Source organism: Cajanus cajan, chromosome 2 (genome assembly GCF_000230855.2).
Source record: "Cajanus cajan strain Asha chromosome 2, NIPB_CcT2T_4, whole genome shotgun sequence".
In the NCBI taxonomy this organism is placed as follows: Eukaryota; Viridiplantae; Streptophyta; class Magnoliopsida; order Fabales; family Fabaceae; genus Cajanus; species Cajanus cajan.
Window position 1 is genome coordinate 42108135 of NC_138518.1, and position 23222 is coordinate 42131356.

The 23222-nt window shown below is 32.7% G+C and overlaps 2 protein-coding genes across 14 annotated transcripts; both read left to right on the forward strand.

Annotated features, from left to right (window-relative positions):
* The first annotated feature begins 228 nt into the window (after positions 1-228).
* LOC109790658 (disease resistance protein RUN1-like) lies at positions 229-4225 on the forward strand. 11 transcript variants are annotated; one of them, XM_083068183.1, is made up of 4 exons: positions 229-386; positions 1236-1322; positions 1517-2025; positions 3013-4225. In XM_083068183.1, exons 3-4 carry the CDS (start codon positions 1529-1531, stop codon positions 4130-4132), a joined length of 1617 nt encoding a protein of 538 aa, XP_082924309.1. In that variant the 5' UTR covers positions 229-386; positions 1236-1322; positions 1517-1528; the 3' UTR covers positions 4133-4225. The 11 variants fall into 11 exon arrangements, with proteins under 11 accessions (XP_082924309.1, XP_082924304.1, XP_029125537.2 ...); XM_083068178.1 differs by having other exon boundaries at positions 230-386; positions 1236-1348; XM_083068180.1 differs by having other exon boundaries at positions 260-577; positions 1236-1348.
* A 34-nt stretch (positions 4226-4259) lies between these two features.
* Positions 4260-8221, forward strand: LOC109790654 (uncharacterized). Of its 3 annotated transcripts, none has more exons than XR_014431437.1 (4): positions 4260-4481; positions 4641-6211; positions 6354-6517; positions 7257-8221. XR_014431437.1 is itself a non-coding variant. In XM_083068175.1 (3 exons), the coding sequence occupies exons 1-3, from the start codon at positions 4260-4262 to the stop codon at positions 6400-6402; spliced, it is 1842 nt and encodes a 613-aa protein (XP_082924301.1). In that variant the 3' UTR covers positions 6403-8221. The 3 variants fall into 3 exon arrangements, 1 of the variants encoding a protein (XP_082924301.1); XR_014431438.1 differs by having other exon boundaries at positions 4393-4531; XM_083068175.1 differs by having other exon boundaries at positions 6354-8221.
* The last annotated feature ends 15001 nt before the right edge of the window (positions 8222-23222 follow it).

Sequence of the window (23222 nt, forward strand, 5' to 3'; positions counted from 1 at the left end):
CAATTAAAATCTTAAAACGTGTAATAGTAAAAGTCATTGAAAAAAAAAAAAAAAAAAGCAATTAAGGTAGCATACATGAGACGTGTTGCTCATATATTATATAGGATGTGGGGCTCCACTAGAAATTTCCCAGAAATTTCTCAGAAACATTCACGACATTACTGTATATTTACATATCTTTTGTTTAATTATTTTTTCATCCTTTTCAAACATTATAAATAAACAAACATGACAATGACATGAAGTGATGAAGGGTATATTTATATACACTGTACAATTGTTGTCTATATCTTCTCTGCTGACCCGAGAAGCTGTCGTGTTGGTGTAAAGAATCTGTGTATTCTTCTCTGTTTGCAAGAAGTTGGATCGGTCTGCTCTGCAGTAAGGTCATTCTCTCCATTTACATATTTAACCACAGTTAGAAATAATAGAAGATGACACAGAATGACTAATTTGATTTCTTATTGTGTTCTCATGTTTTAGCTGAAAGATTATGGACTTGAAAACAAGAGGGTTCTGTGATTGAATAGGATGCAGAAATAACTTGATTTTTGTTTTCTTTTATAGAATTTATTTGGTGAGACACCGTGAATTTTTCATTGAACTGCTTATAGACATTCATTTATAATTTTTGTACTAATGTCAAGCATGCTTTAGTTATCAGCTTCTAATAATAATTTCTCTTTTAATCTAAGGTAGGCCTACTTTTAGAGTTTGAGTTATTAGATTTGTCAATTTTAACTGATATGTTAGTTTAATATCTGATTGTTGAAATCTTATGGAGATGTGGGCCTTGTTGTTTAAGGCTAAGTTAGTAGTCTTTGTTTTTTTAGCAGTCTTTGTTTTCTGGTATATGGATGAAAATCAAGCATCATTTGACCTATAAAAGTTGTAACATCAAATATTCAACTGTCAATATCATATTAATTAAGCTCTTTTAATCAACACCAATTTGTCTTAATTTAAAGCTGAGATATTTTCTAAACAATATATCTAATGAACAGCTGCAGTGCCTTGAGCATACGGCATAATTTTCAATCAATGTTGGATAAAAGATAGTCATCTGTTTGATAACATGTCAAGGAAATATTGATCTGATATTTATGGTTAGGACTTAAGTTTTGATCTGCACTACTATAGGGTAATCTGAAGTTTTGATTCATTATTCATGTTACTAGGCTTTTTTTATATATAATTGTTTACTTATCTTTCGGTCTGTTCAAATGGACTATCAGCATTTCAAAGTCAAAAGCAAGTCAGTGATCAAGGCTAAAGAAATCTCCAAGGATCACAAAACACCTCAAAGTCACACTAGCAATTTGGCAAACATTTGTCTAATTGTACTTTTGTAAGTGAGCAAGAAGATATGATCTTTGAAGTTTGAAGTGTTTGATCTCATATTTGACAGATTTATAAATTCCAACAAAAAAAATATTAAGGAAAAGTGTCAAGAAGATACTGAAACATAAAATCCTTTTATTATATTTCTTCAACTGTAGTGTTAAACTCATTACAGGTGCAGATCATAATGGTTGAGCTACAAATCATCAGTGATGTCGCTTCTTCCTCTAACTCTTCTTCTATGGTGTCTTCAAAAAAATATGAAGTTTTTCTAAGCTTTCGTGGTGAGGACACCCGCATGAACTTCACAAGCCATCTTCATGAAGCTTTGAAGAAAAAGGAAGTTGAAACCTTTATAGACTATGAGCTTAGAAAGGGAGATGAAATCTCACCAGCACTCATCCAAGCCATAGGAAATTCTCTTGTATCTATTGTCATCCTCTCACCAAACTATGCTTCCTCAAAATGGTGCTTGGAAGAACTCAGCAAGATTTTAGAATGTAGGAAAAAGCAAGGACAAATGGTGATACCTGTATTTTACAATATAGATCCATCCCATGTGAGGAAGCAAACTGGAAGCTATGAGCAAGCCTTTGCAAAACATAAGGAAGAATCCAATTACAACAAATGGAAAGCTTCTCTCAATGAAATAGCCAATTTAGCTGGGTGGGACTCTCAAAATAGGTAAATAAAATGATTCAATTTTTTGAAAGAAAAAAAAAAAGAAAGAAAATTTGTTGATTTAAATTGAGTTAACAAAATTTGGTTGAAAATACAACAAAGTTTAATGATGGTAATTAAAATTATGACACAAATTATATGATATCAAAATAAAAATTGAAGCGAACAAGAAAAGATATAGAGCTATAATCTAGAAATATTTCTAAGAACTTCTCTACTAAAAGTAAAGAATATTTTTCAACAAATAAGTTCTTAAAACATTTATAGATTTGTATTCAAACATGCTTATAGTTGTTTCCTTCTATTGTGTATGATTGTGTTATGCAATTGTTGCTCATCAAAGAATTTCTTTGTCCATTACTGTGTTTAATTGTGTAGAGTTAAAAAATAATTCTTTTTTTTTAAGTTGAATAAATTATAGAAATGAGATAATACATTAACAAGAATTTCCTTTACATGGTTTGAAAAGATTCTCCTTAATTGGTCTCACCAGGTTTTCACTGTGAACAATAATATTTCCATAGTATATTTTTATACATAGTGAACATGTAAGCAATGATAATTTATTGTAATTTATTCATCTACTATGAAGTTCACTATTGAAAAATATTTCAAATATTTTCTATTCAATAACCTAAAAATAAATTTAAATATCGATATCTTCATTAACCCGAGTCTTTTATAACTTTTTTTTATTCTACCTATATATTGTTTGTGTATTTGGAAACTTTTAATTCCGTTACATGCATGAGAGCATGCCTATGTAGAATAATAACTTCCATGGTAGTTTAAATAAGTTCATTGTGTAGAAAAAACATAGATATTTTTTATCTTCTCTAAGTCATTGAATTTTTATTCCTCAATTATATCATTTTCTCTATTATTCTAACATATTGATCTATGATTATGTATAATTATTTTTTTTCTATTGTATTTGTTATGCTCATAACACAACATTTATTTCATTGTGTTTCTTCTTTCCTATGCTAGGACTGAATCAGAACTCCTTAAGGAAATTGTTGGAGACGTTTTGCAAAAATTGACTCCTACTTACCGAAACCAACTTAAAGGTCTGGTAGGAATTGAGGACAATTATGAAGAAATTGAATCATTACTGAAAATTGAGTCAACTGAAGTTATAACCATTGGAATATGGGGTATGGGTGGCATAGGAAAGACCACCCTAGCTACTACTTTGTATGCAAGATTATCTCCTTGTTTTGAAGGTTTTTGTTTCCTGAAAAATGTAAGGGAAAATTCAAGCAGCCATAATGGACTTGAAGCTTTACATAACAAACTTTTCGCCAAGTTGTTGGAGATCGAAAATCATTGTTTTGATATGAATTTTGTGAGGCGTAAGCTTAAACATAAAAAGGTTTTCATTGTGTTGGATGATGTGGACACCTTACAACAATTAGAATATCTAGTTGAAGATTATGATTTGTTGGGGCCAGGAAGCAGAGTCATTGTTACAACTAGAAATAAACAAATTTTTAGTCTAGTTGATGAAGTATATGAGGTCAAGGAATTGAGCTATGATCAATCTCTTCAACTTTTTTGTTTGACTGTTTTTGGAGAAAAACAACCTAAACATGGATATGAAGATCTTTCAAGAAGTGTAGTTTCCTATTGCAAAGGCGTTCCTTTGGCTTTAAAAGTTATAGGTGCAAGTCTTCGTCGAAGAAGTGAAGAGGTTTGGGAAAGTGAATTGAGAAAGCTCCAAAAGATCCCAAATATGCAAATTCATGACATTTTAAAATTGAGTTATGATGGCTTAGATCGTTCTCAAAAAAACATCTTTTTAGACATTGCCTGCTTACTGAAAGGAGAAAACAAGAATTTTGTAACAAGTCTACTAGAAGCTTGTGGTTTCTTTGCAGTTTCTGGAATCGAAGTCCTTTTGGACAAAGCTCTTATAACAATTTCAAATTACAATTTGATAGAAATGCATGACTTGATACAACAAATGGGTCAAGAAATTGTTCATCAAGAATCCATCAAAGATCCTGGAAGACGAAGTCGATTATGGAAACATGATGAAGTGTATGAAGTATTGAAATATAACAAGGAAAGTGGAAAATTTAATGATTTATTTATGTACGATAACTAGTATGATAGCCCAACCAATTATTATTTTTAATTTTGTTTAACAGGGAACTGATGATGTTGAAGGGATAATTTTTAATTTGGATACATTAACTGAGGATTTGTGTTTGAGCTCTGATTTCCTTGCAAAGATGCCTAATGTGAGATTTCTTAAAATCCATACAGAGCACTGGAAGCAGAACAAATTTAATGTGTCCCTTCCTCATGGTCTCAAGTCATTCTCTTATAAATTGAGGTACCTTCAATGGAAAGGATTTTGTCTCGAGTCTTTGCCGTCTAACTTTTGTGCTGAACAACTTGTAGAGCTTGACTTGTCTTTGAGCAAGGTTAAAAGGCTTTGGGATGGGGTTCAGGTAGGAATGTGGCTATACTTGCTACATTATTTTTCTCTAAGTTTTTAAAGGTACAAGTGAGCCTTGAATGGTAACTAGTTAGGTTTCTCTTTTAGTTAAGGCTCATGATTATCAATTTAAAATTTTTCTTAACATTGTGATGCATCTTTCTTGTTACAGGATCTTTCGAATTTAAAGACAATTCTCTTATATGACTTTCCAGGGCTGGTTGAGATTCCGGACTTATCTATGGCAAGAAAACTTGAACGTATTTCTCTTATTGATTGTATAAGTTTGCGTGAGCTCCATCCGTCCATCACGTCTCTCCCTAAGCTAACAGAGTTGGAGTTAATTCGATGTTCAAAAATTGATATCCTTAAAGTTCATTCAAAATCTCTTTGTAAACTTAGCATCTTTGATTGTTCATCTCATCTCAAGGAATTCTCAATTACATCGAAGGAAATGACTACTTTGAGCGTATTGAAAACCACTCTAAGTGCATTGCCGTCATCAATTTGGCATAATAGGAAACTTAGTGAACTTATTCTAACAGTCTCAAACAATTTTGAAAAGTTATCAGATGAAGCAGGAATGGGGTCGATTACCACACTGAATCATTCTGAGTGTGTGAAGCACAATGCATGCCATACCCACCACAACTTTGGCAACTTATCGTCTTTAGAAGATTTATGGTTAAGTGGAATTAATGATGTGAGCTTGATTGAAAACATCCAAAACCTTTCACTGCTGAAAGTACTTTACCTGATAAATTGTCAAAACCTTGTGTCTCTGCCACAACTTCCACCATCATTGGCTGTGCTACGTTTAAAGGATTTAAGGGAACTCGTGTCTCTGCCACAACTTCCACCATCACTGCAAATGCTTAAGTTAGTTGATTGTAGGGAACTCGTGTCTCTGCCACAACTTCCACCATCACTGCAAATGCTTAAGTTAGTTGATTGTAGGAAACTCGTGTCTCTACCACAGCTTCCACCATCTGTGACATATGTGAAAGCCATTAACTGCACTCTTCTAGGGACAGATTTCACTCAACGGATAGCATTACAACACATGTTGAGTCACTCACTGAGCCTTAACTTCGGTACGTTTTTCATGTTCCCAGGAGACCATGTGATTGACAAGTATGAGTTTCAAAAGGCAGGGAATTCAATAACTATTCCTTACCTCTCACCGTCTAACTTGTGTGGTTTCATTTCTTTCGTCATTCTTTACAAGGGGTCACACGATGGTTGGGCTTCGTTTTCTGTCTATCAAGATGACAAAACGGTCTGCGTCCACGATGACCCAGTATACGAAAGTTTAAGTTCAGATCACATTTTATTTTATTATTTTAAACTGGACGATCTTTCCAACAACGTACAATTGAAATTTGAATTTCATTTCTATGGCATGTATATTAGTAAAGATTTCACTCAAGAGAGAATAAAAGAGTGTAGAGTCTTCCCAGTGTATGCCCCAAGCATGGAAATTGGAGTTGGAGCATCTAATGCTGAAAATGAAATGGAATCCTCTTCTCAAATCAATAATAATGAGTCACAGCCTAGTGAAAATGGAGATGCAGTTGGAATTCAAGTTGAAGGCTCTAATAATAAAAATGGATTGGAGTCCATCACTCAAATATGTGAGAATGAGTTACAACATGAATTGACTAGAGTTGAAGGCTCTAATATTGATAATGAATTGGAGTGGGAACAACTTCGTCATGGGATTACTGCATTCTGTTCTTCATTGTAGGTTCCTTATTTTTAACTCTTTTTTTAAATTAAATTATAACTTCAAATATAGTAGTTATATGCTGGAAATACTCTTGATTTTGAAAAATTATAACTTGTATATTACAATAACATTGTGTTCTACTCCAACGTTGAACAGGTTTTCTATTGAAATGTTTATGGAGAATATTGTTGAGTATGAGCTCTAGCATGGTGGAATAGTGAAAGCAATATTCAGAACTCTTTGGTGGTCTATTTCACGTCATTTACAAATAAAAAGAGATTATTTATTCTACCGCAGATGAGTGATATCAAACTATGATGGTAATGAGTTTATGATTCAAAATAAGAAAACCTTTCTTTGCTTCTTGTCAAATAAGATGAGTGATATCAAATTATGATGTGCTAGAAATATTTTATAATAAGACTTATTTTTTATCAGAGGAGCATAATATAATTTTATTCATGAGTCTCTATTTATAGAAAAAATTTGTTATACAAAATCAAATATATTTGATATTATCTTTTTCTAAAATAAGGAAATAAATCTTAAAATAATCAGAACAGATTAAATCTAAATATTTGAAATATAAATAAAATATTCTTATAAAAAACTAACTTAATCTTCTAAAGATATTTAGGCATATTCCCAACACTCCTCCTTGACTGAATATCTTTATCACCAAATTTGAGTTTCAAAATCTGCCTTTTCTCTTTTTGATTGGTTTCTTCTTTTTGTGATTTTTGTTGTAATTCTTCTTGAGTGGGACCACTTTAACATTTGTCTCGAACTTCTCTTTTGAAGGTGATTTTTCATCATCTTCATTCTCCTCTTGATCATCAACTTTCTTTTGAAGACATGCATCTTTGTGTTCTTCACTTGTATCTTCATTTATAATTGGCTCCTCCTCCAAACTTAAACCAAAACTTTTTCCTTTCATATGAACATTGAATACTTCTTTGTTGTGTATATCTTTAATCACACAATTTTTATCTTCAAATAACACTTTATAGCCTTTTCCTAATAATTGAGAAACACTCAACAAATTTTGGTTAATATCAGTGATGGAAATCTAATCCCCAAGAATCCCTTTGGAAGAAGTAAGACCAAGAAGGGTGAAGGGTGATCCAAGGATGCTCACACATGAAGACCATTAGGCCTCTAACTAGGTCTATGGTTAGGAGGCTAGAGGAGGCTTCTATAGAGGAGGGAATACTAACATGGATGATGAAGAGGTAGATCTGAGGACAGATCCTTCCCAAGAAGGAGGGTATGATGGAGGACCATCCAAGGAAGAGGAATACATGAAGGCCATTGGACCTTTGACAAGGTCCATGGTAAGGAAGCTAGAAGAGACATCTAAGGAGGAGGTGCTTCTTAGACCCTTGCTCACCATGAGCATTGTGTACTTTTCTCCTTAGTAGTATCTTGAGTAGTTCCATTGTATATATTGTATATAGTAGACTTTGTATAGGATTGTTTTGCCTTTGTATTTTGGAGGCACCTTTTTCTTTTTAGAAGTAGGCATAGGAGTGGCATTAGAAGACTAAAGTGTGCTCCTAGCATTTTAGCCAAATGTGGCCTTAGGATAAAGGTTTTACATATTGGACTCATTTAACTCCTAATTTTTCATAGATTTGATTTAGCTAGGTACCATTCACATTGAATGAACCTAACTAAACCAAATGAACCATTTTCAAACCGGGTGGAGTTAAATGGAACCAATCAAAACCGTCCACATCTTTGTGTTCACACCTTGTGTTCACATTGGTGCACACTTGGCCAAATGCTTGGACCTCCTTTCTCTCCTACACAAGGGCGGTTTAGGAAGGCTCAACCATGGTTCTTAGTGAACCATGGTCTAGTCTTTTCTTGCTCCCTAAGTTGGACGGACCCAACCATGGTTCCTAGTGAACCATGGTCTAGTCTAGCTTAACCCCTAGGTGGCCACGCCTATATAGCTTTAAAATTTCACTTGTATAACACTTTTGGCATTAATGAGAATTGAGTATTCAGATTAGAGATCAGATTTCTCTCCTCCCAAAGGTCCTAAACCTCTTTGTGCAAAACCAATCTCTTATCACTTTTCCAAAGACAAGTGTGGCGGATTGAAGAGTGCTTATCCCTTCACCAAGAGTGGCGCATTCTTGAGAGGTTTCCCCCACCATCTTAAGGTGGCCGTGAGGTTCCTTCCTCCATTGGAGCCTTACACAAGCATTGGAAGGATTCTAGGAGTACAAAGATCTAGGGAAAGACTTGAAGGAAGCTACATCAATCCGGCCTCCTCCAAAGTTCTTCCATCATTTGGTATCAAGAGCTAGGTCTCCAAGTAATCCGAATTCCCTTGCTTCTTTGTTTTCTTTTTGTGAATCTTGCATAATCTTGCTTGAGTCTTGTTCTGTTCTCCTTGTCTTCTTTTCCTTTTCTTTGAGTCTTGGTATGTGCCTTGAGTGATTCTTGTGTCACACTTATAAATCTATAGAACTCACTCACATTGTCTTGCCTTTCTTGATTCATTTTTGCTAATCCTTGTGAATCAATCTTGGTATGTGCTGTAGGTAATCTTTGTGTATCTTTCTCTATGATTTAGGATTGTCTTTATTTTCTTTTGTGTCCCTACAAGTTTCGGTCCAAAAAGAACTCCAAGAAAGAATCAAGAAAACAAATCTTTTACATTTCTTAATCTACTAGTTTTGTCTTAGAGTCATGTGTAGTTGCTTTGCTTGTCATTAAATCCGTGTAGTCCCTTTTTCTTTTTGAATCTTGAAATATTAATCTCTGAACTTGAGTTGTGTCATTGCTGGTTGCATGTTAAAATCATTCTTAGAGTGCTCACAAATTAATGCCTATGCATGTTATTAGACCTAACATGTTCTAGAGTCATTTTGTGAAATTCTTTGCTATTAGTTTCATAGCAATTGTTGACCAGCAATTCTTTTGTGTGTCTTGTGCTTGCTTTGATTAAAGAAAACAGAGAAAGAAGTGCCTAGAAAACGTTCTTTAAGTGTGCTAAAAGAAGTGACAAAACTAGTCACAAAAGTGCTGAAAATTTTTGGTCTAAAAGTGCACTTGTATTTTCTTCTCTTCTTTCTCTCCTTTTCTCCACTTGTTTTGGAAACCTTTTTTTGATGTAATTGGCCTCTGTCAAGTGCTTAACATTCTGTGCTTAAAGAAAGAAAAAGATTTCAAAAAGCAAAGAAAAAGAAAAAGAAAGCAAAAGAAAAGAAACTAGAAAAAAAATTCAAGTTGAAAAATTAGCAATTTGTAGCACTTGGCCTATTGATTTTTGTGTGAATTTTTGTATGTGGTTTCCTCACTGTCCAGTGGCTGAAAAGAGTTTTAAAAATCATCTTAGCATTGCACAAATTTTGTTTTTGGTTTTTGTAATCAAATCTAGTGCCATTCTTAGGAAAATCTTTTGAGTGCTAGCTTTGAAATTAGTCTTAATTGTTGCTTTGTGTCTTTTTGGCTCTCTTTGTTTGTCTCATCAATTTCCATTAGAGTTTTGCCCTTCCCAAATTGTGCTTTTCAGTTTTACTTCTTTGGCCTCTTTCCTCTCTTGTTTTGCTTGCTAAGCTTGGTGAAGTTATAGGCCTTGTTCAAGTCATTACACTTGGAAGGAAGGTATAATTGAGGCATGTGGTTGACCTCAAAGGAGTTTAGCCTTGAAGGAGGATTGAGGTACATAATTGCTGAGTGAAACACATTAAGAGAGGCTAACTTGTTTGCTCATTTTGCAGCCAAGACTTGCTTGAATTTTCAGGTACATTCTAGTGCAAAGTGGTGGCGGTTTTGAGTGGAGTTTGGTGGCGGCTTTGGTGCCTTTTGGTGGCGGCCTTAGTGGCAATTTTGTGGCTGTTTGAAGACCTTGAAAAGGATTTGATTCCAGCCAATTTGGGGCACATCCCTGGACTAGAGGCTGTCCCAAACTGTCCAGCTATTTTGGTGGAAGAGTGGCCAAGAAGAACTTTTGTTTTGTATTGCTTATTTGAGTTGTAATTTCATCACTTAGCTTGAATAGTTTTGTGTCAATTTTCTTTGTATTCAACTTGCATTTAGGGGTGGCTGTTTGGACATTAAGTAAGCTCCCCCACCTCCTAAATAGTCCTACTTAATTTCTATTAACCTCGATTAGTGCTTGTGGAAGGGTCCCCAAAGGCTTTAAGTGCCACCTTGGGCTTCCACTAGGAACCGGCTAGATTTAGTTTTAGCTTTCATAAACCGGATTTCTAGGTTGGTGAAAGTGTCCCAAAAAGCCTTAGGTGCTACTTGGACTTTCACCTTAGGATAAGCGACTAGTATATGCTTTATTTGCTTTCATTTTAATTGTTTAGCTCCTAGGTTCGTTTAGAAGGCTTCTATTGCCTACTAGGGGTTTCGTGCACACACACACACTACTTTACTTGTCTTGTGTGGAACTTTGTTTTGTAAGAAAAGTACAAAGGGGTTTAGTAATTTCCACTTGAAGAGGCTTGGTTATTAAGTGGCTCTTTGTAGCTCACCTCCCTTGATAGTGCAACTTGTATACTTAGACCTCTAAGTACTTAGTACTACACCAAAACAAAAAAAAAACTACAAGCTTTTGTGAAAACTTTTATCACTCACTTTGCAATTTTCAAAGACTTGTGAAAACCTTTTACCTTGCAAAAATGAGTGATCATTCTCATAATAGTAGTGTGCATGGTCATCACTCCCCTAAGAGCCATAAGAGTACTAAGGAAGAACTTAGGGAACTTAAGGAATACATTAGAAAAAAAGAACTAGAAAATGAAAAAAACAATGAAGCAATTAGAGAGTTGTTAAATAAACTTGTTGTGGGTGAGACTAGCAAACCCCACGGCCATGAGGGTCATGGACCTTCTAGGTCCAAAGGCTATCACTCGCACACACACTCACTAACAAGTGAAGGGTTGCATAGTAGTCATCATGATGATGGTTACTACCAAAGACCCCCTAGGCACCATAGGCCTAAGCATGAAACAACTCCTAAAGAACCTAGGTTTGACCTTCCTCCCTTCCATGGCAAGGATAGTGTGGATGACTATTTAGATTGGGAGATGAAGGTTGAACAACTCTTCACTTGCCACAATGTAGGTGAAGACCGAAAGGTTCCCATGGCTACTCTTAGCTTTCAAGGGTATGCCATGTATTGGTGGACTTCCCTAGTTAGAGAAAAACAAATTCATCATGAGCCTCCAATCCAATATTGGAATGAGCTAAGGAGTGCCTTAAGGAGAAGGCACATTCCTCCATATTTTGAGAGGGAGTTGATGGACAAGCTCCAAAGACTCCAACAAAGACACCTTAGTGTTGAGGAATATAGGCAACAAATGGAGTTGCTTATGATGAGGGCTGGCATTAGAGAAGAAGAAAGAACCACCATTGCTAGGTTTCAAAGTGGCCTAAACCTAGAGATTAGGGATAAAGTTGAACTATTACCCTATAGAGATCTAAATGAGCTAGTACAACTTTGTGTGAGAGTAGAACAACAACTTAGAAGGAAGCCTACCCTTAGGAAGGAATCTACCTCATACCCTAGAGAGGACTTCAAGAAGGAGGGTCAACCCTCCTATTCAAAAGAAAGGCCACTAAAAGAAAAACAAAAAGAAAAACCTTCCGATGAGCCTAGAACTAGTTCTATTAAGTGCTTTAAGTGCTTAGGGAGGGGACACATAGCCTCCCAATGCCCCACAAAAAAGACCATGATCATTAGGGGTAATGAGATCCTAAGTGAAGAAAGCACTTCATCTTCTTCATCCTCCTCAAGTGAAGAAGATGCTAGTCTTAGTTCTAGTGAGGAAGCACCATGTGAAGGTGACCTATTGGTTGTCCAAAGGTTACTTACCAACCAACCCAATGATCAAGACCAATCACAAAGAGAGAACCTTTTCCATTCTAGATGCAAAATTTTTAAGAAAACTTGTTCTCTCATTGTTGATAGTGGATCTTGTAATAACTTTGTAAGCCAAAGGTTGGTTGATAAGCTTAACCTAACTACTATAGCCCATCCTAAATCTTATAAACTTCAATGGCTTAATGAGGATGGACCTATAGAAGTTAAGGATCAAGTAAATGTTCCTTTCTCCATTGGAAAATATAAAGATGAAATTTTATGTGATATAATTCCAATGGATGCAAGCCACATTTTACTTGGAAGGCCTTGGCAACATGATAGGAAGGCCATTCATGATGGTGTTACAAACAAAATCCGCCTAGTTCACCTAGGCAAGAAACATACCTTGACTCCTCTTTCACATTCACAAGTGTTGGAAGATCAAGTATTTATGAAATCAAAAAAAAGAAAAAAGGAGAAAAAGAAGGTTCTAGAGTTGGAGGGTAGTGTCTCCTCCAAGGAAATTGTTCCTAGAAGTCAATTTTTAATAAAACATTCTATCAAGAAATGTCTTCTAGTTGAACAACCTCTTCACCTTCTTAAAACTAAAAAGACACTACTCTTGGAAAAGAGTAAGGAGGATAGTGTCTCCTCCAAAAATCTTATGCAAAAGGAAAGTCACTTTTTAATTCAAAATAATTGTAAAAAGACTTTTCTTCTTCATAAAGAATTTAGCTCTTTTTCTACTGCTGCCACAACCTTAGAGCTTAAGATCCACCACCTAAATATTTTTGAAAATAATGGATCTCAAGTTCTTAGTCTTGTGAAGAAGAAGTGGACTTCACCTAGTTCTACTTCTTATGCTACTACTTTGGTGGTGCCCAAAGTAGACGGCCATTGTCTATTTAGGACTTCTCCTACTTTAGTTGTTCTAATAAAGCACCCAACCTTTGGTTTATATTGTTTATCAGATACATCTCATGGTGTCTTATTTTCTACTTTTGATCTTAAGGGAAGTTCAAACTTCTTTGAACTTAATTTTACTACTTCCCTTCAAGACCAAATTAGATTCTATGACTTTTCTAAACTCTTTACACCCTCTTCCTTGATGTATCTAACATATAATATGATCAAGGGTTGTCTAGGTAGTTTCCTTATTATATTCACTTTATTTTCTTGTAGAAGCCTAGGTTACTACATAGGGTACTTTAGGCAAGATATCTTGGTATATAGGACTACTTCATTAGTTTGTTATAGTTTTAGCACTTTAACATTTTTAGGATTTAGTTTTACACTCAGACTACACTATAGTGAGGATCCTATTCTTATAGAACCCATCCTTCCTAGTCTAAGGATCCTTGCTAGGACTATAGAAGGAATTCCTCATAGGGTGCACTTTCCACATATGTTATATGAATATGTCATCCCTAATGCTTTATTTCTTATTTTCATTGTAGGTGATGCTATCTTTGTGGAAGGACCACTGGATTTGAGGACAAATCCTTTCGAAGGGGGAGGGTATGATGGAAATCTAATCCCCAAGGATCCCTTTGGAAGAAGTAAGACCAAGAAGGGTGAAGGGTGATCCAAGGATGCTCACACATGAAGACCATTAGGCCTCTAACTAGGTCTATGGTTAGGAGGCTAGAGGAGGCTTCTATAGAGGAGGGAATACTAACATGGATGATGAAGAGGTAGATCTGAGGACAGATCCTTCCCAAGAAGGAGGGTATGATGGAGGACCATCCAAGGAAGAGGAATACATGAAGGCCATTGGACCTTTGACAAGGTCCATGGTAAGGAAGCTAGAAGAGACATCTAAGGAGGAGGTGCTTCTTAGACCCTTGCTCACCATGAGCATTGTGTACTTTTCTCCTTAGTAGTATCTTGAGTAGTTCCATTGTATATATTGTATATAGTAGACTTTGTATAGGATTGTTTTGCCTTTGTATTTTGGAGGCACCTTTTTCTTTTTAGAAGTAGGCATAGGAGTGGCATTAGAAGACTAAAGTGTGCTCCTAGAATTTTAGCCAAATGTGGCCTTAGGATAAAGGTTTTACATATTGGACTCATTTAACTCCTAATTTTTCATAGATTTGATTTAGCTAGGTACCATTCACATTGAATGAACCTAACTAAACCAAATGAACCATTTTCAAACCGGGTGGAGTTAAATGGAACCAATCAAAACCGTCCACATCTTTGTGTTCACACCTTGTGTTCACATTGGTGCACACTTGGCCAAATGCTTGGACCTCCTTTCTCTCCTACACAAGGGCGGTTTAGGAAGGCTCAACCATGGTTCTTAGTGAACCATGGTCTAGTCTTTTCTTGCTCCCTAAGTTGGACGGACCCAACCATGGTTCCTAGTGAACCATGGTCTAGTCTAGCTTAACCCCTAGGTGGCCACGCCTATATAGCTTCAAAATTTCACTTGTATAACACTTTTGGCATTAATGAGAATTGAGTATTCAGATTAGAGATCAGATTTCTCTCCTCCCAAAGGTCCTAAACCTCTTTGTGCAAAACCAATCTCTTATCACTTTTCCAAAGACAAGTGTGGCGGATTGAAGAGTGCTTATCCCTTCACCAAGAGTGGCGCATTCTTGAGAGGTTTCCCCCACCATCTTAAGGTGGCCGTGAGGTTCCTTCCTCCATTGGAGCCTTACACAAGCATTGGAAGGATTCTAGGAGTACAAAGATCTAGGGAAAGACTTGAAGGAAGCTACATCAATCCGGCCTCCTCCAAAGTTCTTCCATCAATCAGGAACATATAAAACATCAGATATTAATTTAAAACCTGAATGACTCTTAATAGCAAGTGTTCCTTTGCCTTTTACTGCAAGGTGTGCTCCATTCCCCATTTGAACTTTAGAGATATCAGTTTTGTTGAGTTCTTTGAAGAGTTCTCGATCATAGGTCATATGATTTGTACAACCACTATCAATAATCCAAGCTTTTGAGGGTTTTTTGGTCATAAAGCATGACATTGAAAGTAGTTCTTCTTCTCCCTCTTCTTGTTGATCTTCAACAATGTTGGCTTCTTCTTGTTGCTCATGAGTTTTGCATACATGTTTTAGGTGTCCTAATTTTCCACAATTGTCACATTTTACATCAGGTCTCCACCAACATCTTTGTTGTGGATGATTAGTCTTTTTGCAATAAGGACATGGTGAAAAAATTTGAGTGTTATTATGTTGACTGTTCTCTTGAAACAATTCCTTCTTCTTGTTTTTGCCACTATTTTTGTTCTTCTTCCATTTGGCTAAATATACACCCTCCACGGATCCTTCTTCTCTCATAAGCCTCCTTTGTTCTAATGCTTGCAATGCATGTAATACTTCTGTCAAAGTGATCTTACTCAGATCCTTTGTATTTTCCAAAGCTGCTATTGAAGCTTCATATCTTTCAGGTATAGTTACTAGAATTTTTTCAACAATTCTAGAATCAAGAAATTGCGTTCCTAGTAATCGTACCTTATTAGCAATGCCAAGCAGTTTGTCAGAGTATTGTTTGATTGTCTTTGTCTCCTTCATTCTTTGTATTTCAAATTCTCTCATTAAATTTAATATTTGCATGCTTCGAATCCTTTCATCTCCAGCATATTCTTCCTTTAGATAATCCCAAATTGTTTTTGCCGATTTGAGAGTCATGATCCTTGTGAAAACATTTTGTGAAACACAGGCAAAGAGACAACTTTTTGCCTTTGCCTTCTTGATTTTCCTTTCCTTGTGAATTTTCATTTGGGCTACGGTAGGATTTTCTGGCAGCGCGGAAACATCATAATCTTCTTCTACAGCTTCCCAGAGATCTAAACCTTCTAGGTATGCCTCCATTCTCACCGCCCAAAGATCGTAACTTTCTCCATCAAAAATAGGTGGGGAAATTTGTGAAAAGTTTGTTTCTACTTCCATCTCCAAGATCGTAACCTTAGCTTTAGATACCAATGATGGGGTTATTTTATGATATTTGTTTGAGAGGATATTTTATAATAAGACTTATTTGTTATCAGAGGAGCATAATATAATTTTATTCATGAGTCTCTATTTATAGAGAAAATTTGTTATACAGAATAAGGAAATAAATCTTAAAATAATCAGAACAGATTAAATCTAAATATTTGAAATATAAATAAAATATTCTTATAAAAAACTAACTTAATCTTCTAAAGATATTTAGGCCTATTCCCAACATTATTCTACCGCAGATGAGTGATATCAAACTATGATGGTAATGAGTTTATGATTCAAAATAAGAAAACATTTCTTTGCCTCTTGTCAAATAAGATGAGTGATATCAAATTATGATGTGCTAGAAATGTTTCTCAGTTCAGACAATCTAGTAAAATAAATGATCTGAATCGAATTATTTAAGTTTGTTTAATTTTTTTCTTGATCGGATCAAATAAGATCCAAATCAATTAAATTCAACTTTTATTGGTTTTGGATTATGGGTTTATATTTTATAAATTTGATGATTTAAAAAATGAAAAAATTAAAATTAAAATTATTATTATTATTATTTTATTTCATTATTATAATTATCTTAATATTATTTTATAATATGATTTTACTAGTGTGCAATATTATTTTGTTGTACTAATAACACTCTAGCAATATTACATTTATGGTAGTTTTTTGATGATATTATTATTTAATAGTAATATTAATATATTTAAAATATTATTATTTTATTAATTATCATACACTCTCTTATAAATATACAATTCATATTTGGACACACATAGCACACACTCTACCATTCAACTTTGTCACCTTTTTTGCTAGTTCAAGAGTCGTTGTTCAATTCATTTTAATCTAGCCATTAGACTTAGTACCAAAAAAATTCTAGCATTTATTTTCACTCAATATATTATTTGCATATTGACATTTAAGTTGAGAAAAAAAAATGGATGAGGAGTACTTTAATAATAATTGTAACTTAGGAAATTATTTTATGTTTAAGAGACTCTTCATTTGAATACATTAACTTTAAATGTTAAAGTATGTTTAAATATTTTAATTTCATATTTTTTATATTATTTTTATTTATTCTTAGATTTATTTATACTCTATTAATAATAGGTTTTTATTTAAATTTTAGGATAAAATAATATATTCTTTGTTTTAAAAAATAAATATTTACTATTCTTTAAATAAAATAATTAAACAAAACGACACCATTGCTTACTGGTTTGGATCACAAACTTCTTTGATAAATCCAATCCAAACAAAATCAATCAAAATTGATTCAATTGTGCTATGTTTACAAAAATATGATAATTGCACTTGAAAATAAGGATAAAAAATTAGATAAAGCACCTCTACAAAACTTACCAAACATCTACGCCACGAGTTTTGTCTCATACATTTGGCAAACTTAATATATATATACATATTTGTATTTTTTTTTCATAAAAAAATAAAGTTAATTTGTGATAATATGTGATTTGGACTCACATATATGCAATTATTTAACATCTTATGTTATGTTATTATACAATTGAGTTAAATAATTTATATAATATATTTTAAATTTAAAATTATATATTATATATAATATATGTGGTTCAACAATTCATAATTTGGCTTCTTTATTAATATTAAATTCCTTATAATTTTTTTTTTGGAGATTTCTTTAAAACATGATATAAATTTTATTGAAATTTATAGGTAAAAAATATATGCTATGTTTTATTTTTAAAAAAAAATAATAAAAATCAGATCATGTCCTAGTTTGATTTTTTATCTATTAACTTAACACTTTAACTGATTTAATAATTAGTCTAATTTATAAAATATTGCATCTACCACTTTATTGCGTCAAATTTAAGAACACGTATACAAACAAAAATGTCATCTAATAAATTAAAAATATAAATAGCTAACATAAATAAAAACATTTATTTAAAATAAAAATTAAATATATTTCTACTATCTGGATTACGTTGATTGTAGTACGATTTTTTTTAATTTACTAAAACCCTAAAATGAAATTCTTTATTCGACATAGCAATATATCGTTGGTCAAGGTAGGAGAGTACAAGTGATGGGAAAGAATTGTTCTTCAAATATGGATGTAAACGAGTTCAAGTGTGGTTGTATGTTTCTTATGACTTATAGCTTTGTAGCTATCCAACTGTTGGCATTAATTCTGATTTTAGTATTATTCTCTGAAGGTTTATAAATGATGTAACAAGTCGCAATTCTTTTTCCAATACATTTCTTTTAGATTAATTATAAAAGGTTCGGTATTAAACCTTAAAGTAATAGAAAATATCAAATTGTGAGATAGACTACTACTAGATTTTAATTCTTTAGCAACATTTTCTTATTTATATTTATTAAAATGTTACTATATATAAAATAAATAGGTTATTTTGTAACAATTTTTTAAAAACTGTCATTATAAATAGAGTAACATTTTTTATTTCAATATTATTCTTTTTAATTGTTTTCAAAATCAAAGTCCTATATTGAGTAAAAAAAAAATTTCATAGGTTATTTTGTAACATTTTTTTTGAAAAATGTTACTATAATTGTTTCTAAAATCAAAGTCCACATCGAATAAAAAAAGTAAATTTCTCTTATCTCTAATTGTTACCCATAATTAAAGTCCCACATCGAATAGATTAATGACTCATAAAGAGTATATATAATCATATAGTTATACTTAAGATAAATGAAATTTGATATTTTATATATAATAAGTGGTAATTGATTAAGAATGTCTTTAATTTTCTCTTAAAGAACTCTTAAGAATTTAAGAGGCATAAAAATATAATAATTGATAGTAATATATCTAAATTAAAATTAATTATCATTTTATAAAGTTAACAAAATATAAAATGTTACAAAATACTATTTTGTTAACATTTGAAAATGTTGCTTAATATGTTGCTAAAGCAAATTAATAATATTTATACATAATTAAATAATATTTTTTAAATGTTACTAAAACCTATTTGTGTTGTGGTGACTATTAACTCAACAAAAAAAGAATTAGCAAAGCATATTCTCATTTAGATCATTGAATTCAATTAAGTTATAAGAAACCATTAAAATCTTTGTACTTTATATTATTTTAAAATTTAATGTAGAATATAAAATATTATATGAAATAAATTTAAGTAGACTTATTCTTTGAATAATGAATCTTTTCTCTTTCTTTCTCTCTATAACTTGATGGTAGTGAGAGTGCACATCAGTAAGTTTATCCTACTAAATTGTTAGTTGATAAGCAAATTCACCCCTCTGGATAAAATTATATGATGCAATAGCTTCACAAACCAAAGTATTAGGAATGACAATTCCTATCGATTAGAAAAAGAATAAGTAACACCCACTATAATTTGAAGAACCAAATCGAATGTTAAGTTGAGCATTTCAATCACAAAAACAATGATATTTATATACTTAACATCACATGTACCTCTCATCAACCTCATTTTTTCTCTCTCCTATTCTTATTTCTCACTAGTAGATACAAATAGCAAGTCTATGAATATCATTTTCTATCACAAAAATCCTTTCTTTTAAAGGTCCTCCAGCAACTGTTGGTTGAGATCCATGAATAGGGTGGTTAGGACCTTAATTGCCGCATTTGGCCATGTTGTTGCCCAGCTTGCTGAATGGGGGGAAGACGACTATGTTGTTGCAGATGCTGCATTTTAAGACGCTTGGCATTTTCTTCATTTTGTCGTTGCTGCTGACGCTTTTTCTTGGTCTGAAACTCGTGTGATGACTCATACTTTGGTAAACTAAGCCAAACATAGACTAATAGTAAGTTGAAAAGAAATAGTAAATTATAGATGATCAAAACAACAAGCTTAACTGAATATAACTTGTACACATGTGGTAGACATTTAAAAATCATATACTTCTAAGAAGGTTATACCTCTTGGGATCACATGGTAACGGATCAGTCCAGAAATACTCAGCATCAAGTGCATCCTTGGCAGTAATAATTCTCTATTAGGAAATTAAATAGGCAAACAAATTTTAGGATGCAACGATGCAGACCAAAAGCAGAATTATTCATAACAAAAGAATATCTCCCCCAGACATGAACAATATAATCATTGGATTACACTGAAAGAGAAAACAATATATTTCATATTTTAAAAATTTCAAATGCATTAATATATTCTACGTCGAGTCTCACACCAGCACTATGCAATTGTAGTCTTTTTTTGTATATTTTATTTTCACCATATTGATCACATAACATAAGCCACTCAGTACCAAAACCAGATGATAACAATGTTGTCATAAGCTGAAAAGGCAATTTGTCAATATGTTAAATAACTAAATAATTGTAGATACAAACATACAATTAACATTATCAAAAAAGAAAGAGACCAAATAGAGTAAAAATATTGGGATACCAGGTATTTGAAAGTTGAAACACTAAAATGAAACAACTCAACATTTATTCAGCAATTAAAAAAAATACCTGAGCAGGATCAAGTGTCAGCATCTTCTCCAATAATTCCAGAGCATGACGATCAAAACTGTAATTCATTCACAGGGATAAAAGCTATTCAGATTGAATAGGCACAAAAAATAAATAAATTACTTAGTCAGGTCAAAATTAACATCCTGCATATAATACTACTCCCTACCAAGGTTGTTAAAATCAAGATTTTACCTAGGATTGAAAGGTAGAAGAAAACTCATAACTCGGGGATCGTAACTTGGATCACTAGATCCTACATTCTTACATAAAATATAAAATTATACTTATATTTATATACATGTATGTATAAAAAACATATATAAAAAAAATTACTTGAAAATATTAGACAAATTAATTAGATAACAGTAGCCTAAATCATAAAAATATTAGTATAATAATACTTAGAATAGAATTATCATATCTTTAAATTTATTAGCATAATATAATTTATGTAAAACAATTCCATAATGAAATTAACGGAGGAAAGCCTTAATTTTAAGCTTTAAGATAGGATCAGGTTGAGGTCTTTGGTCATTGAAGATGACCTATGCATAGGGGATCTAGTCATGCACTTCCAAATCTGTCATTCACTTGGAAGGTCGTGGTCTCTAGCTAGAGGCCCATTCACTCCGTTATCTTTTCTTTTAAGTTTAACTTTTTACTTTTTTAGTTATTTTATGAATTGTGATTTTGTTTATATTTAGCTGTTTTCGGTTGTATAATATCAATATATTATTTTTTAAATGTTTGTATTGTAAGAACAATTATTAAATTTATGAGTATTGTCAAACTTTATTATTTTATTATATTGTGATTTGCTATTTTTCTTTATTTTTGAGATAAAATGTTGAACTGTTATATTATTAGAAGCATTATGTTTCATACATCACTAGTACAAAAAGGTTCTTTTACGTTGGATATTTCAAGGTTTTTACGTCAAAAAATGCTCCGACGTAAATGCGAGAGGCGTAAATTTACGTCGTCTCTGAGAGACGACGTAAATTTACGTTGGATATGCCTATGCCCGACATAAAAAAGGCCTGAGATTTTACGTCGGCCAGTGCTAGGTCGACGTAAAATCTGACATTTTTTAAAAAAATTTGTTCTTTGATTTTTGATATACCCAATATAAAATTTGCATATATAAACCAAGAAATCCAGAATACAAATTCAAATTATATTTTAAAATTAAATGATAAAAAGAAAATAATATATAAATCTTAAAAAGCATAAATTATGACAATGTAAATCCTATTATCCTAAAAAAGCTATAAAACATATGTTTATCAATCCTATCAAACTAGAAACATAATATCTAACTAACTAAACTTAGAAATCTAACTATTGTATACTTTGAAGAAAAAAAGTTGCCCATTATTCTCTTATCTTGATGATCTCATCTTCGGGCAATGGAGATGGATCTTAAAAGACCTGAAACATTAATTTAAGTATCATTAATATGCAATGTTAATTATCGTAAAGGTAAATATACTTAAATAAATTTTGATATGAATTACCTGCACCCAAGAATCAGTAATACCTGCAGAAACTATGGCTCTCATCCAATACATGATGTAATAGCCACATTTAAACGAGTCTTGTTGCTTATTACACTAAAATGAGAAACAAATAACTATTATTTCCAAAGTCAATAAATTTAAATATTATTGCCTATATTAATTAATTTGCTAACCTTAGGGTATATGAAGTGCCATGTCTTTGATGATCTGCTTCTTCCACTTAAAATATTAGCTCTAGAGACGATTCTAATTAATTGAAATAAAATTAGATGTTAGCCAATATATATAATTACAGTTTTAAAACATAATGAAAAATTTTAGTTACCCTTGTAATTGGCATTTAATTTCGTGGCTTGGTTTTCGATGTAGTAAGCAAAACCACACTACGGTGTATTCCTTAGGAATGATTACCATTAACTGCCAATGGGACCTACATTGTATGACAACCAAATTAGTTATAAAATTACCATGATTAAAAAACCATGCCAATTAAAAAACTAACCCATCAATGTATGGAATCATGTATATATCTCTGCCTGATTCACTCATCCATGTTTGCATATATTGTTGGATGTGGACCTGAGTGTTTCCTGATTTTTGGATGGATTGAGGCTCAATAAATCCATATACTTGTGCTTGTGCTTGCTCCACACTCAATTTGTCTACGTACCTAACACAAATAATTATTACAAGTTAAATGTAATTATTGTAAATTTAGACTCATAAAAGAAAATATGACTTACATTACCCACAGCTATATGATAGATATATTTAACATGGAGTTTCTCCCAACAATCTCTAATGCATCAGGCATGGATATGTATAGTGGAACATCAGAGCTATCAACTCCAAAAACTCTAATGTCCCACTGCAATTGAATTGGTCTCTTCCTTAATCGTGGTAATATGGTATTAAAAGCATAGATATGGGATCATCCTCAGCTTCTGCGATATTAGCATGATCAACATGAGGGTCTCTCATGACCTCCTTACCACGATTGATAAAATCCTAAAGAAATAATCAAAATTAGTTAAACAATAATAGAATTATAAGAATATAAAAGAGCAATAATAGAATTACCTTTGCCCGCGCTGAAAGCGGCATGACCAAACGTTTTGGCCAAGCTAAGAATGTGCCGGTTGCCTGCCCCACTAGTTGAACCTCTATATTGGGCAAAGGCACTGGACCAACAACATCTTGAACTTGGTCAACCACAAC